This window comes from Ornithorhynchus anatinus, chromosome 1 (genome assembly GCF_004115215.2).
Source record: "Ornithorhynchus anatinus isolate Pmale09 chromosome 1, mOrnAna1.pri.v4, whole genome shotgun sequence".
NCBI lineage: Eukaryota > Metazoa > Chordata > Mammalia > Monotremata > Ornithorhynchidae > Ornithorhynchus > Ornithorhynchus anatinus.
The window spans coordinates 24,779,932-24,795,924 of NC_041728.1; the positions used below are offsets into that span (position 1 = coordinate 24,779,932).

The following is a 15,993-nucleotide window of genomic DNA, read 5'->3' on the forward strand; positions in this document are numbered from 1 at the left end:
CCTATGCATTTTTAATTTTTATGTCAATTATTTATCCAGATATTTCAACCTACCACATTTGTACCACTTCCTGAATTAGGTCCTTTTTCTCCTCCTGCCCCTATTTATAAATACTTTTTGTCTGTCTTCTCCCATTAGAGAGCCACTGCTGAAGGGCAGGGATTGTGATTTTTACCTCTACTGCACTCTCCAGAGCACTTAGTCCGGTGCTTCAGGCAGGAGAGTGATACCACTGAGTCAGCCTCCAAAGCAAACAAAATCTCCGGAGCGGTAATGCTCTCCAAACCTCTGGCCCCTGGACCCCCTAAAAAACGGTACATCTGAGTTCTTCCAGGAATGCATAGTTTATATCTAATAGCAAGACCGGACCACAAACAACCAACCATGTCAGGAGCCAAGTCAATCTACCCCATAAAAAAGGCCTAAAAAATGCTTCACTGGCCATGGCACATCAGAAGGATACAGTAGGACCTGCATTCTAATCCTTACTCCACTAATTGACTGCTGTGTGATCTTAGGCAAGTCACTTCACTTCTCTGTGGCTTGGTTACGTCACCTGTGAAACTGGGATTAAGATCGTGAGTCCCATGTGAGACAGGGTCTGGGTCCAACCCAATTATCTTGTATCTACTCCAGTGCTTAGTACAGTGCCTGGCACATAGTAAGTGCTTTACAAATACCAGAAAAAAAACCCTCCACCAAGCAGCTGCTCTGTAGAAAGCTGAAATGACTGAAAGTAGTTGGGAAAGAGGAAACACTGTAGATGTAGTTCAACCCAGTCTTGACGCAACAGGGCAGCTGAATGTTGGGGAGACAGTTGGGGTAGATGGACCAGCCCAGCAGGCTACAATCAGCAAACGAATGGAGGTTTTTGAAGAAAACCTTCAGGAACACTGTGGAACTGAGAGGTGAAGCTGGAACCAACATCAGGTGCTGCAAGCAGCACTAATGTCAGCAAAATAGCAGACTTTAATTTGCACACAGGGTGGCGGAACTAGCAATCCTCCAGGGCCTTTTCCACTACCCTGAACTCTGTTGTATTGTGCTCTCCCTCGCACAGAGTACAGTGCTCTTCGCACAGAAAGCATTCAATAAATAGCATTTATTGATCAATGAATAAACTGCACCTTAAGAAGCATCCACCTCCCCATTAGATGGTAGGTTTCTTTGGGGCAGAGTACACGTCTTGCTTCCGTTATACTCTTCCAAGTACTCAGTAAGTACTCAGTGATTACATGAATGCCTGAATGAGAGGACAGCTATAATGATAGCAGGAAACATCGTTTGGTTCAGTGCTTTTTGCGATACTCCAAACACTACTGGGGCTTGACACAAGGAGATGAAGTATTAATGCCCCTTTCAGCTGTGGAGAAAGAGGTGGTCAGGGAGAAATTGCCAGTAACTTGATTTTCACCCCTGGAAAACTGCTACTCATGTGCCATAGGAGAATCCTTCACACTCCCACCATCCACTGCCCCAGTTGATTTCAAGAGGTAAGAAGGGTGGCAGGCAGAGAAAGTTAAGTTAATGAATTTGCATTTCTCACATCCCCAAGAAGCAGTATGACCTAGTGGAAAGAGTAGGAGCTTGGGGTCAGAGGACCTGGGTTCTAATTGCAGCTCTGCCACTTGTCTGCTGTGTGACCTTGGGCAAATCACTTTTCTATGCCTTGGTTACCCCATCCTCCTCCCTCCTGTGAGCCCCATATGGGACGGGAACTGTGTCCAACCTGACTGTACGTTATCTACCCCAGTGCTTAGTACAGTGTTTGGCACATACTAAGCGCTCAACAAGTACCATTTGATGATGACAGTCCCTAATAGGCTTTTTGTCCTCGTGATTTCTAAGAGCTTAGAGAGGGCTTTAGTGTCACTTTGAATAAAAAGCAGTCTCTGAAAGTAGTTCTCTCAGTAAAAGCAAACTGCCCTAGAAATTAGTACAGTCAGTTGTTTCTTACTTTTCAGTACCATTTACAATATGTCAACTCTGCTAGAACTCATTACACAGTTGCATAGAACACACTGGAAGAATAAGGACTGTTTTTTTCTGAATCTGTTTTGTAATAACATGAATGTCACATTGGTGCAAGTAGATTCAGTGTAAGAAGAAAGGGTTTTGGTCATTTCCAGGTGTCAGTCAAGGTGTGATGCCTCTGCCTCAGCCTCATCATTCAATCGTATTTATGGAATGCTTACTGTGTGCAAAGCGCTTTATCTTAAAATACTTTGCTTTTTTGCAAATTTACAGTATTTAGTAAAGCAAAAGAACAATGAGCAGCAAGGGTGTAAAGTGTTCTGTTAGTGGTGGACATAATAGAAAATTTGTAGAGAAAAATGTCTGTCATGGCAGTAAAGTCAAACCATCTACCTCCTGGCTATTCATTCTCATTGAATCAGCCGTTATTATAGCACAATTTTCCTTTAATACTAGGTACTTCTAGAATGTAACCCCTCCATTATAGCAGAAGTGACTGTGTAGCATTTCAAGCTTTCAGTCTAAGAAATCTGGTCCCCACTTCCCCCTCGAGTGTTTGGAATTATCTTAAGAAATCATTTAAACTCTCAGCTTATTCTTTGGTCTAGCTGGCAGGTGGGAAGACATACTGTTGGGTTTTTTTTTAATATTCAGAGATATCTTTGATATTTGTTGTAAATCCTGATTTTTTTTTTCCAAAGACCTTTGATACACTGGCCTTAAAGGCATAATAGAAATGCTGAACAGGTGCTGGGTGTCTCACCTAATTAGTATTTACAAAACAATTTTCGGTAGGTCATCCGGTGTGAAAGGTGGGGAGTGAGTGAAAAGCACAATTACTGGTCTTTCTTCTAAATGCGTAGTTGTTTCCTTTCCTGGTTTTCTAAGGACTGAAATATTGTTTACTTCATCTCTCCAAAATAAAACTGACCCTGTATGGAAACAAAATTAACTTCCCTTTTGATACAAAACCCATCGCCTGCAAAAAGGAACATTAGTTTCCCCCTGACAGCTCATCCCATTTTTAGTGATCTAAATTCAACTAGAAAATTTGTAATGGAATCCAAAGCTCTGTGATATTTGTCATGTTCAGAGCAGATAATACATTTGGTTTTCTTTACTTTTATGAATGGAATTTCATAACTTGTCTCCCACAACAATTTCCTTGAGCAGTTCGGTGGGTTTGTCTCTGTTGATGTTGTAGGAAAGTAAACGGCAAAATGAAACAACTGAGCTTGTTGACCAAGTGTGTTTGAATACCAGTAGTTAGTTATGGTATTTATTGAGTGCTAAGCTTTAGGATAGATGTAGGATAATCAGAATAATTTTCTTTTGTGCTCTTAGATCAAACTATTTGTTTCTGTAAAAGCTAAATATCACCTTCCCAAACAACATCACACCTATTTCAAGCTTGTAAAAGTGGAAAGAGAGCTTTAGTAAATAATCCATGTATAAAATGGCATGGCTTCTTTAAAATTGCCCTTAGCATGTGGTACTTTCCCAATGTCCTCTTTTCTTCTAGCTTTTAAAAACCTTTCCATGCCTCATTAAAAAAACATTTCTCACTAGACGGCTTCGCTGTTTGTTTTAATACTCTTGCAGGCACCGTCAGATGGTGAAAATTAAGCTTGGCACACCGCCAAGCATTATTTGTGGTTGTTTTCCACCGTCAAATGCCTACAGAAAGTAGTAGTACTTTGGCTTCAAGTCTCTACTCTGTCATGAAGTAAACTGAAATTAGAAATGGTGCTGTAGTAAACCCACGACCCAGTGCCACAGACTAATTTTGGTGCCCAGGAACTAGTTTTTGTTTCCTTCCAGGGGTTAAATTCTCCCCAGATTCACCTGTTCCTCCAAGACCTAAACTATTTCAGATTGATCGTTTTCTATGCTGTTACCTTACCTACCTTCCCAATCAAACACTTCATAGTTAAAACAGTCTTGGCTGCCAGGAAACGGTTTCCTTCATCCAACTTCAATCTCTTGGGCTGTAAACTCATTGCAGGCAAAAATGTGTCTACCAACTCGGTTGTATTGTACTATTCCAAGCTCTTAGTACAGTGTTCTGCACACAGTAAGGGCTCAATAATTATCAATGATTGTTTATTGTTTTAAGCCCATTTCCTCAACAAAGCAGCAGCAGCAATACCATGCATTAGTAACAGTAATAGCACAACAATAGCATTTGATTCAATGACATTTTTTGAGCACTGACTATGTGCAGAACACTATATTGAGGGCTTGGGAAAGTTCAATACAATAGAGTTGGCAAACATGATTCCTGCTCATGAGGAGGTTACAGTCTACAGGAGGAGACAAATTAAGAATTGATTGATTGATTCATTCATTCATTCGTATTTATTGAGCACTTACTGTGGACAGAGCACTGTACTAAACATTTGGAGTGCACTTACTAGTAATAATAATAGCACTGAGTTCTGTGCTAAGCATCGGAATGAGTACAGAACAGGCATTTTTCACTTCCACAAGGGGTTTTTTCTGAGACAGACAAAATACTTATAGAGTGATCAAAACAAGTAATTAAATAGTCGAGTAACGCTATACAAAACTGCCGAGGATGGGTGTAAATGAATACATAAATAAATGGTAGGAGGGGCTGATGGGTTTTACACACCTTGGGATGTTGGGAATATGTGGGGGAAGGGAGTTGAGAAAAATTGGTCATATTCTGTAATGAGCCACTCCCCACCTAATGCCCTCATGAAGTGGCCCCTTGCCTCCCAAAGAAACACTCTGTAGAATTTTCCTCATGACTTATTTTTCCATTTGTTTAGTCATCCTCATCATGAAATAAGACGAGCATCCCCCAACGCTCCATGTGCAGCTGCCCTGAACTGCCTGCGGTGTCAAGGTGAAAAGGCGGGGTGTGTGTCTGAATTCAACCTGCACCTCCAAATACCCAATCTTCCCTTTATTTCTTTATGGACCAAATGACTTAAGAAAGAAACACGCCTTCTGGGGATTCGGCTGGGGGCCAAGATCTGGCCGGACTTGGAATTCCCAGGTGGCTTTTCAGGGCCATTTTTTGAGGCCCAATTTGTGTTTCCTGACACGACCCCAAGGCCCCACTTGTGTCTCATCCATTCATTCATTCAATTGCATTTATTGAGCGCTTAGTGAGGGCAGAGCATTGTACTAAGCACTTGGGAAGTACCATTCAGCCACAAAGAGAGACAATCCCTGCCCAAAGCGGGTTTACAGTCTAGAAGGAAGGGGGAGACAGAGAGGAAAACAAGTAAACAAGCCCGAGGCTGAACTTGTGTCTTCTGACACGATCCCAGCTCTCCTGAGGATAGAAGCCCTCCGGCCCAGCTTCTTCCCCCTCAGAGAATGGTGCCATCTAATTCCCATTCCCATTCCACATCCGCCCAACTCTCTCTTCCCCTCTTCAAAGCCCTATTGAGAGCTCTCCTCTTCCAGGAGGCCTTCCCAGACTGAACCCGCCCTTTCCCTCCACCCCTCCCCATCCCCCCCTACTCCCTCCCTCTGCTCTACCCCCTTCCCCTCTCCACAGCACTTGTGCATAATTGTATATATTATTATTCTATTTATTTTATGAATGATGTGTATGTATCTATGATTATCAGCATGGCTCAGTGGAAAGGGTTTAGGAGTCAGAGGTCATGGGTTCTAATCCCAGCTCCACCACCTGTCAACTGTGTGACTTTGGGCAAGTCACTTGACTTCTCGGTGCCTCAGTGACCTCATCTGTAAAATGGGGATGAAGACTGTGAGCCTCACGTGGGACAACCTGATTACCCTGTATCTACCCCAGTGCTTCGAACAGTGCTTGACACATAGTAAGCACTGAAGAAACACCAACATTATTATTACTGTTATTATTTATCTTGATGGTACTGATGCCTGACTTTTGTTTTGTTGTCTGTCTTCTCCGTTTAGACTGCGAGCCTGATGTGGGACAGGGATCCTCTCTACCTGTTGCCGAATTATACATTCCAAGCGCTTAGTCCAGTGCTTTGCACCAAGTGCTCAATAAATACGATTGAATGAAGGAATGAAGTGGCCCCTCTACCCAGAGACAGTGATTCTGTGACTCTATTTATCTTGATGGTATTGATGCTTACTCCTTGTTTTTTGTTTTGCTGTCTGTCTCCCCCTTTTAGATTGTGAGCTCGTTGTGGGGCAGGGGTCGTCTCCACCTGTTGCCCAATTGTACATTCCAAGCGCTTAGTCGAGTGCTTCGCACAGAGGAGCTCCTCCTGCTCCTGGTCCCGGGGACTCCGCCAGCTGAAGCGGAGGTCCCGACTGCTGGGCCCAGGCAAGGGCGGACGCCCACCCTCACCTGCCGGACACCGATTCATTCATTCAATAGTATTTATTGAGTGCTTATTAGGTGCAGAGCACTGGACTAAGCGCTTGGAATGTACAATACGGCAACAGATAGAGACCATCCCTGCCCAATGACGGGCTCACAGTCTATTCGCACCCCATGACCCCTCCATGGCCTCCTCCTCCCCTTCCTCGTCCTCCCCATCCTCTCCCTCCTCCTCTTCGTCCTCCCCTTCTGGTCCTCCCATCCTCTCCCTCCTCGTCCCATTCCCCGTCCTCCTCCCCATCCTCGTCCTCCCTTTCTCGGTCCTCCTCCTCCCCTTCCTCCCCTTCTCGATTCTCCTCCTCCTCTCCGTCCTCCCCACCCTCTCCCTCCTCTTCTCGGCCCTCCTCCTCCCCGTCCTCCTCCTCCTCGTCCTCCCCATCCTCTCCCTCCCCTCCTCCCCATCCTCTCCCTGCTCCTCTTCGTCCTCCCCTTCTGGTCCTCCCATCCTCTCCCTCCTCGTCCCATTCCCCGTCCTCCTCCTCCCCATCCTCGTCCTCCCTTTCTCGGTCCTCCTCCTCCCCTTCCTCCCCTTCTCGATTCTCCTCCTCCTCTCCGTCCTCCCCACCCTCTCCCTCCTCTTCTCGGCCCTCCTCCTCCCCGTCCTCCTCCTCCTCGTCCTCCCCATCCTCTCCCTCCCCTCCTCCCCATCCTCTCCCTTCTCCTCCCCTTCCCCGTCCTCCTCCTCCTCCCCATCCTCCCCTTCCTCGTCCTCCCCTTCTCGGCCCTCCTCCTCCCCACCCTCTCCCTCCTCCTCCCCTTCTCTATCCTCCCCCTCTTCCCTTTCCTCGTCCTCCCCACCCTCTCCCTCTCCCCGTCCTCCTCCTCCTCCCCATCCTCCCTTTCTCCGATCCCCCCCTTCTGGGTCCTCCTCCTCTCCGTCCCTCCTCTCCCGAGCCCGGAGCGCCGCGGGGCCCTGTAGCGCCCGCCCGAGGCCAGAAGGGGGCGCTGCCGGCGGGCTCAGCACCGCCCCCCCCCCCAACCACGTCCCGGGCGGGGAGAGGGAGGATAACGGGGCTGGGTTTGCAAAGGAAACGAGAAGGGGGAGGGGGAAAGAGGAGGAGGGAACAGGAGGAGGGAACAGGAGGAGGGGGAGGAGGGAGAGCTCACTACTTTACTCTCCAGTGTCAGCGCCCCGAGCTGAGCAAAGCGCGGGGCAGCGAGCGGGTCCGCGGTGGAGGAGGACTGCTGGGAGGGCGCAGTCAATCCCCCAGCCCGGAGCCCAAGGACCGGCCCAGCACACGCCCCGAGCACACGGACCCCGTGCACACGCCCCGAGCACACGGACCGAAGGAGCCAGGGGTCGTCGTCGGCGCTGGCGCTGTCCGGAGCCGAAGGGCTGGAGCCGCTGCGGGAGCCGCGCCCCGAGGTGAGCTCGGACCCACCGGCGCGGCGCAGGATGCATCATGAGGAGGGGGCGTCTCTGCAGCGGCCCCGCTATGGATGTAAGTACCCCCCCCCCCCGGCCTGGCCGCCGCACCAAAGAAAGAAAGAAAGAAAAGTAGGGGGAGGAGGGGAAACGACTGCGTGGCTCCGCGGAGTTGGAGTGGCAAAGCCTCGTCCTGCTTCCTTCCCCCATTTCCTCCTTCCCTCCCACCCGGGCTGGGGGGGGGGGCTCAGGTGGACAAATAAAGCACCCCCTCTTCCAGGCCACCCCATGGAGGACTTGGGGAGTCCCCCGGCTGCACACACACGCTCACACACACTCTCCGCCTCTCTGTGGCCTCCCTGAAAGTAAACTCTTGCGCGTCTCCGCCGCAGGTGGTCTTTGGCCCCGAGCTCCTGAAAGGCTTGCAAGGCCTCGGGGCTGCTGATCCCTCCTCCCGCTGCACAGCGTCTAGGGGAAAGTGGGCGCCCCGGGTCGGCCGAGGAGGGGAGGGAGGAAGGGAGGAGCTGGGGTGCGTCCCCCCCCCCCAAGATGGGGGTATCTCCTCTCTCCCTTGTCCCTGCCCTCCCTGAGTCCCCTGGGGGTGAGGAGGGGGTGCTGAGGCTGGGGGTCCCCCGAGCCCTCGGGGAGAAGACTCATAATGCTGATGATGGTATTTATAATAATAGTGGTATTTGTTAAGCGCTTACTATGTGCTTACTGTTCCAAGCGCGGGGGGGATACAAGGTGAACAGGTTGTCCCACGTGGGGCTCACGGTTTTAATCCCCATTTTACAGATGAGGTAACCGGCCTAGTGAAGGGACTTGGCCAAAGTCACACAGCTGGCAAGCGGCGGAGCCGGGATTAGAACCCTTGACCTCTTACTCCCAAACCCGAGCTCTTGCAACTGAGCCACGCTGTTTCTCCAAAATGCTCACTATGTGCCAGGCACTGTCCTAAGCGCTGGACGCGTTAAACACAGTCGCTGTCCCCCGTGGGGCTCGCCGTCTTCATTAGAAGCGTGGCTTTCGTGGGAATAGCCCGGGCTTGGGAGTCGGAGGTCGTGGGTTCTAATTCCGACTCCGCCACTTGTCTGCCGTGTGACGTCGGGCAAGTCACTTCACTTTTCTGGGCCTCAGTGATCTCATCTAGAACATGGGGATTAAGACTGGGAGCCCCATGTGGGACAACCTGATCACCTTGTAGCTACCCCAGCGCTTAGAACAGTGGTTGGCACATAATAAGCGCTTAACAAATACCATCATTGTTATTAGGCCGCTGGCCGCAGCAGGTGGCCCTGGCCGGGGGTCGGGGCGAGGCCGCCCGTCCCAAGCCCGGGCCGCCCAGCGTTGGAGGTGATGACCTGGAATCAGTCCATCAAACAATCGTGCTTATAACAATAATGGTATTGGTTGAGTGCCTACTATGTGCCGAGCACTGTACTAAGCGCTTGGGAGCGTCCAGTCTAACAGAATCAGCAGCTATAGTCCTGCCCATAAGGAGCTGGGACGGATGGTCCAGGCAAGCAGCCCTCCCATCCTTCGGCTGGTCTCAGCCTCCCTCCCTGGCACCTAGGTTGGCAACCTCTCAGTGCCAGCAACGGATCCCCGCACCGGGGGCCTGTGCCGTGCCCACCCGTGGACCCAGAGGAACACAAGTGTCTTTGCAGTCCGATCTGTCACCTTCCTCTGTTTTAAAAGACAGCACTTGGCTGACATTTACCCACTGACTTGAAGAGTGTGTTGGTGTGGTGTGGCACCCCCTGATTGGTTAAAACATCAAATTCTTCTTATGCTATTATATTACAGTCTGCTCCGGCAATGCTGGTACTGTACTTTTTGTCATTCGGGGTAAAATTCATAATACTCATCCTTAAAACTTCACTTGAGAGTACAATAGACAGTCTTCAGAACTTTTTTTTTTAAGAGCAAGACCTGGAGCTCCACAGTATGCTGGAAAGGAATATCTAGGGGACTCCTAGTCTAACACTATTTCTGACACTTCTCACAAAGAGTGTAAACCCTCTTGACTGTCAGCTAACTGTGGGCCGGGAGCGGGCCTGCCAACTCTGTTATATCGTATGCTCCCATGGACTTAGTACATTGTCCTGCACACGGAAAGCATTCAATGAATATGATTGAACCCCGAACTCCAAACAGGGGTCATAAAACTGACCCAGGCTTCTCTTCTCTAGAGAACATGAGGAGGAGGTGAGTTTAAAAGATTTAAAATCCTTCTTCCTCCACCCCCATCAGCTGAGACGGGGGACCCAGGGGCTGCAGGAGGGCAGAGGGTCCTTTACCCATCTGAACCAAAAAGAAATGCCCTCATTTCCCCTTGTACCTCCTGAGCTCTTTGATGTCAGCCCTGCTCCATAGCACTAAAGTACATATTCTTATACTCTACTTCTCATATCTTTAGTTTAATGTCTGCCTCCCCCTGTAGATTCGTGATAGTTTCTACCAACTCCTCTTGTACTTTCCAAAGCACTTAATGCAGTGGTACAGTAAGTATTCAAATAGTATTGCTTGGCATTTCCTCTTACTCCCCTACACTCTCCTTTTCGAGCTGGAAATGGGGGCTTAAAATGCTTTATTCCTTAGGGTCACTTTCTTTCCTTGTCACAGCTGTATTAGCTATAAACTGGAAGAATTACAATTCCATATGGTTGCCTTTTAATTGAGTGTAAAAGGCTTTAAAGCTCTTCTTAAGTGTTAATCACTCTTCATGGCAGTGTGGTAGAACTAGCAAGCTGGATAGAGGGAAGAAAGAAAACTTAGTTTGGGCGTTGGCCTTAAGGTGGTAGTCCTTCGCATGTCTCTCTTGGTCCCCAACCTTAATTAAGGGGGGGGGGGAACCTTTAATTAGTCATGTGTGATGTCTGAGTGATTCTTGAGCATTTTTCACTTAATTGCATTGTTGTCATGGAATCACTGGAGTTCCTATCCCACAGCAAACCAATCATGAAGGATTTCTCATCAATTCATCTGTGGAGGCACCCTCTAAGGGCCTGACAGATAAGAAAATTGGTGGGTTCAACCAATCAATAGCATTTGAGCACCTACTATGTGCAAAGCACTGTACCAAGTTCTTGGGAGAGTACAATAGCATTAGAAGGCAGGATCCCTGCCTTGCAGGAGTTTACATTGTAGCAGGGGAGATGATCAGTTTACCATCTAATTTAGACAAACTCCCCCAACATTCCACCCACTATGGTCAGAGCTTTTGGTGAAATCTGAAAAGTTATTTCTTGTTTTCTCTATCTAGTTGTTTGTTTTTTTTCTCCCACACTGGACCAAGAGTGTAGTCTCTTAAACCATTAAGGCAGTCTGTGTGCTGGAGGAGGGCAAAAAAAGTTGAAAACATTTCAACAGACATGCCAATTCTATTAAATAGGTCTCTGTTGTAGAAACTCCTCATTTAGATGGTAAAAAAAACTTTGGGTGGCCCGCTGAGGTGGTACCATTAGTACCATTTAGATTTGTTTTGTCTATCAATTTAACATTGGAAGGATATAATACTGAAATGATACGACCTGCTGCTGGTCCCATTCCCCCTTCTCCAGCTCCCACAGCACTTATGTACCCAGCTTTAAAGTATATATTATAAATCATTCATATTGAGGCCTGTCTCCCCCTTTAGACTGTAAACCTGTTGTGGGCAGGGAATGTGTCTTAATTCTGTTGTACTCTCCCAAATGCTTAGTACATAGTAAGTACTCAATAAATGCCACTGATTAATTAGTAAAATGGGGTGGATTTGTGAGTAGGATGATGTAGTTTAAATTTCTGGGCCTAAATCTGCTACTGCTTAAGTGTCACGTCCCTCCACCTGTCTACTTTCTGCCCCTCCCAATCTGCAAAGCTGAGGATATTATCTGCTCTTTATCAACCTCTTTGGAGGTTTTTTTTACCTTAACTCAGATCACACCGGCTGTGGGGAAACTTTAACCTTCAGAATGCTGTATGAACACCTAAGATGCTTATTTAAAGAGTACTCTAAGAGCTAGTTAGTCCAATAAATTTTTTTGTAGTACTAGGAACCAAAGGAGAGCTAAATTCTAACAAGGTCTCAGTATCTTTCCTAAACCCAAGAGGGAAAGGAACATTTCAGCTGTGAAAGGTGGGGCAGGAGTTGTCTCTAATTCTGAACTAGAATTAAATTCTGAAGAGATTAGGTCTGAAATTAGCACCATATTCACACTTTCATTCTTGTCCCCTTTTGGTTGACGGGCACGTTGATTTTCAGTGTAATTGACCTCAAATGGGGGAATCGCTAAAAAAAGGATCTTATTTATGAACATCGCAAAACTAACTGCTTCCTGCTTATAAAAATAGAAACATAATAATAATGTTGGTATTTGTTAAGCGCTTACTATGTGCAGAACACTGTTCTAAGTGCTGGGGGAGATATAGGGTAATCAGGTTGTCCCACGTGAGGCTTATAGTTAATCCCCATTTGACAGATGGGGATTCTGTCTGACTGATTCTCTTCCCCTCTTCAAAACCCTACTTAAAACTCACCTCCTCCAAGAGGCCTTCCCAGACTGAGCTCCCTTCTCCTTCTACTCCCTCTACCACCCCCCCTTCACCTCTCTGGAGCTAAACCCTCTTTTCCCCCATTCCCTCTGCTCCTCCACCTCTCCCTTCCCCTCCCCACAGCACTGTACTCGTCCGCTCAACTGTATATATTTCCATTACCCTATTTATTTTGTTAATGAATTGTACATCGCCTTGATTCTATTTAGTTGCCATTGTTTTTACGAGGTGTTCTTCCCCTTGACTCTATTGCCATTGTTCTTGTCTGTCCATCTCCCCCGATTAGACTGTAAGCCCGTCAAACGGCAGGGACTGTCTCTATCTGTTGCCGACTTGTTCATCCCAAGCGCTTAGTACAGTGCTCTGCACATAGTAAGCGCTCAATAAATACTATTGAATGAATGAATGAACAGATGAGGTAACTGAGGCACAGAGAAGTTGTGACTTGCCCACAGTCACACAGCTGACAAGTGGTAGAGCTGGGATTCAAACTAATGACCTCTGACTCCCAAGCCCATGCTCTTTCCACTGAGCCACGCTGCTTCCATTGGTTTAAATCGTATTATTGAGTGTTTACTGGGTGCAGAACACTGTACTAAACACTTGGGAGTGTACAGCACAAGAGCTGGTAGGAAATGTTCCCTGCCCATAACAAGCTTATACTCTAAACAGAAGATATTCAGTGGTGTTCATGTGTGTTTTTCAATGGTGAATTTCAGTAGTTCTAAATTACAGTAATGGTAGATTAGTTAAAATCGGCTAATCTTAGTGGAAGGGCAGTTTTTATTTTTTTTAAAGGATATTTGTGAATCACTTACAATATATCAAGCACCGTTGTAAGCATTGAGGTAGATACAAGTTTACCAGGTTGAACACAGCCCCTGTCCCATGTGGGGCTTGCTGTCTAAGTAAGAGGCAGAACGGGTATTGAATCCCTATTTTACAGGTGAGGAAACTGAGGCACAGAGAAGTTAAGTAATTTTCCCAAAATCACACATCAGGCCAGTGGCAGAGCTAGGATTAAAACCCAGGCCCATGCTTTTTCCATTAGTCTATGCTGATTCTCGACGACTATAGGCCAGTGTCTTCCTAATGTGGAAAGTCATATATTGAGAGGAAAATGCTTCTGAAAATAGAGAGGTTTATATTTATAAGCATCACAGAAAGGCCATGTTGAATTCTAAAACTGCACTTGATTATTTTGGTGTGGCCTTAATCAAGACAAAGAAAAGAACTTCAAAAATAATCTGACAACATTTGCACTGAGCAGCAGCTAGAATTTTAGACCTTTGTTATGCTTCTCTGTGTGATTACGGGTTAGCTGTAACTTTTTTTTAGGGGAAAGATCGATTTTTCTAAACTTAATCATTTGACTTGCCTATGGGCCAACATAAACAAAGAGCTGGTGTTTCCAAAATCTTCATGGTAACTAAAAACACAGAGCCTCTTTGAGTACCATGTTATCTTGATCATCAGTGAAAATCAAAATTGATCAGGACTTGCGGTTCAGGTTTATAACAGTATGAGGTCTTAACACAGAGCCCTACGTGCCCTATGTAAACTAAAATCGGTTTCTTTCATGAGCTATTGGGGATTCAAAAACGTGGCCTACCTTCTAGTTTTGGACTCTCTCTAAATGGTTTACTATGGGTATTACTTGCCATCTGAACAAGCTCATGGTTCAACCAGTGTATAGTAGTAGTCAGGATGGTATTTATTGAGCACTGTACTGAGGCTTTGGGGAAAGTACTAGAGAAGCATGAGGTCCCTTCCCTGCCACAAGAAGTTTACACTGATAATAATAATGTTGGTATTTATTAAGCACTTACTATGTGCCGAGCACTGTTCTAAGCGCTGGGGTAGACACAGGGGAATCAGGTTGTCCCACGTGGGGCTCACAGTCTTAATCCCCATTTTACAGATGAGGTAACTGAGGCACAGAGAAGTTAAGTGACTTGCCCACAGTCACACAGCTGACAAGTGGCGGAGCCGGAATTCGAACTCATGACCTCGGACTCCAAAGCCCGTGCTCTTTCCACTGAGCCACGCTGATAACTGTGGTGTTTAACCACTTACTATGTGCCAATCACTGTACCAAGTCCTTGGGTAAATACAAGCTAATCAGGTCCCACATAGGGCTCATAGGCATTGAATCCCATTTTGCAGATGAGGGAATTGAGGCCCAGAGAAGTTAGTAACTTGCCCAAAGCCACACTGCAGACAAGTGGCAGAGCTGGGATTAGAAGCCAGGTCCTCTGACTCCCAGACCCGTGCTCTTTCCTCGAGGCCATGTTGCTACTAACAGTAATCAGCGGTGTACTTGTGTTTTTTCTAGTGGTGAATTTAAGTAGCTCTAAGATGACAAGAATGGTAGAGTAGTCAAAATTGCTGATATCTTAGGGAGCAGCTTCTTTAGGCTGGTGTCTTCCTAAAGGAAAGTGACATATACTTTGAGGAAAATGCCTGCATGTCACAACAGTATTACCAGTGAAGTGATTTTGTACTATCTTATTTTTTTTTTAAATGGCATTTAAATGCCTGGCACTGTACTAAGCACTGGGGTAGATAGAAGGTAACCAGATTGGATATGGTGCCTGTCCCACATGGGACTCACAGTCTTACCCCATTTTACTGCTGAGGTAACTGGAGTACATTCATTCATACAGTTAATCGTATTTATTGAGCACCCAGCGCTTAGAATAGTGCTTGGCACATAGTAAGCGCTTAACAAATACCATTATTATTATTATTGCTTACTGTGTGCAAAACACTATACTAAGTGCTTGGCACAGAGAAGTGAAATGACTTGCCCAAGATCACACAGCATACAAGTGGCAGAGCCAGGACTAGAACTCAGGTCCTTCCAACTCCCAAGCCCATGCTCTGTTCACTGGGCTATACCGCTTCTGTCTCCTTCCCTATAGGGTCTTTTTGGCCATGAAAAGAGGTAGGGCTGGACTTCGGTGAGCATAGAGAACCCTATGAAGTCAGGTGAGGTGGGGTCAGCTCTTCTCCCACTGCCGGTTTCCTCCTTATTTGACTTTGTGCCTCCTCTTTCCTTCTTGAAGCAGCACCTTTTTCCTTTCTCTTATCACTGCATCTTTCCGTTACCCTTTTTTTGTTCGATTTTTCACAGAACTTTGTGGTAGAGCTAGAGGTAGGGGAATTCCTGGGGGTGGGGAGGATCGGGGACAAGTCAGTTGGGGGAGCCCCCTCCTTTCCCTCCCTCCTCTCACTTGCTGGGAGGAACCTGGTTCTTGGTGCTGAGCTGGTCTCCTGCTCCTTCCTGCTTCCCTATGATCAGGCTGGACCTGTGTGCCGTGAAGTCATCTTTCTGCATGAGTGGCCCTGCTAGGGGAAGGAGGGAAGGACCGGGCCCTGGACAGATCGCTAGGGACCCACACTGAGGAGTCTGGCTTCCTCTAAGGGAGAGGGGAAGGTGGTGTTATCAGTGGGATGGGATGGATGGGTAACAGTCAAAAGTACAGGTGAGCTGGTGACTTTGGTTCAGGAGTAACAGTTCATATTTGGAGTGAAGGGAAGCAGCCTAGTGGAGAGAGCATGAGCCTGGGAGTCAGAAGGACCTGGGTTCTAGTCCGAGCTGTGCCACTTGTTTCCTGAGTGACCCTGGGCAAGTCACTTCACTTCTCTGGGTCTCAGTTACCTCATCTGAAAAATAGGGATTAAGACTCTGAGCCCCATGTGGGACATGGACTGTGTCCAACCTGATTACCTTGTGTCTACGCCAGTGCTTAGAACA

At 47.0% G+C, this 15,993-nt stretch overlaps 1 protein-coding gene across 2 annotated transcripts in view; it reads left to right on the forward strand.

The window, feature by feature from the left end:
• The first annotated feature begins 7,455 nt into the window (after positions 1 to 7,455).
• The window catches only part of IQGAP2 (IQ motif containing GTPase activating protein 2), a 228,834-nt gene continuing 220,296 nt past the window's right edge, over positions 7,456 to 15,993 (forward strand). The window contains exon 1 of one of the 2 annotated variants that reach the window (XM_029060686.1): positions 7,456 to 7,773. In XM_029060686.1, coding sequence (XP_028916519.1) covers positions 7,728 to 7,773 — 46 coding nt within the window. In that variant the 5' untranslated portion in view covers positions 7,456 to 7,727. The remainder of the gene's footprint in view (positions 7,774 to 15,993) is intronic. The other variant, XM_029060694.2, reaches the window with a different exon arrangement.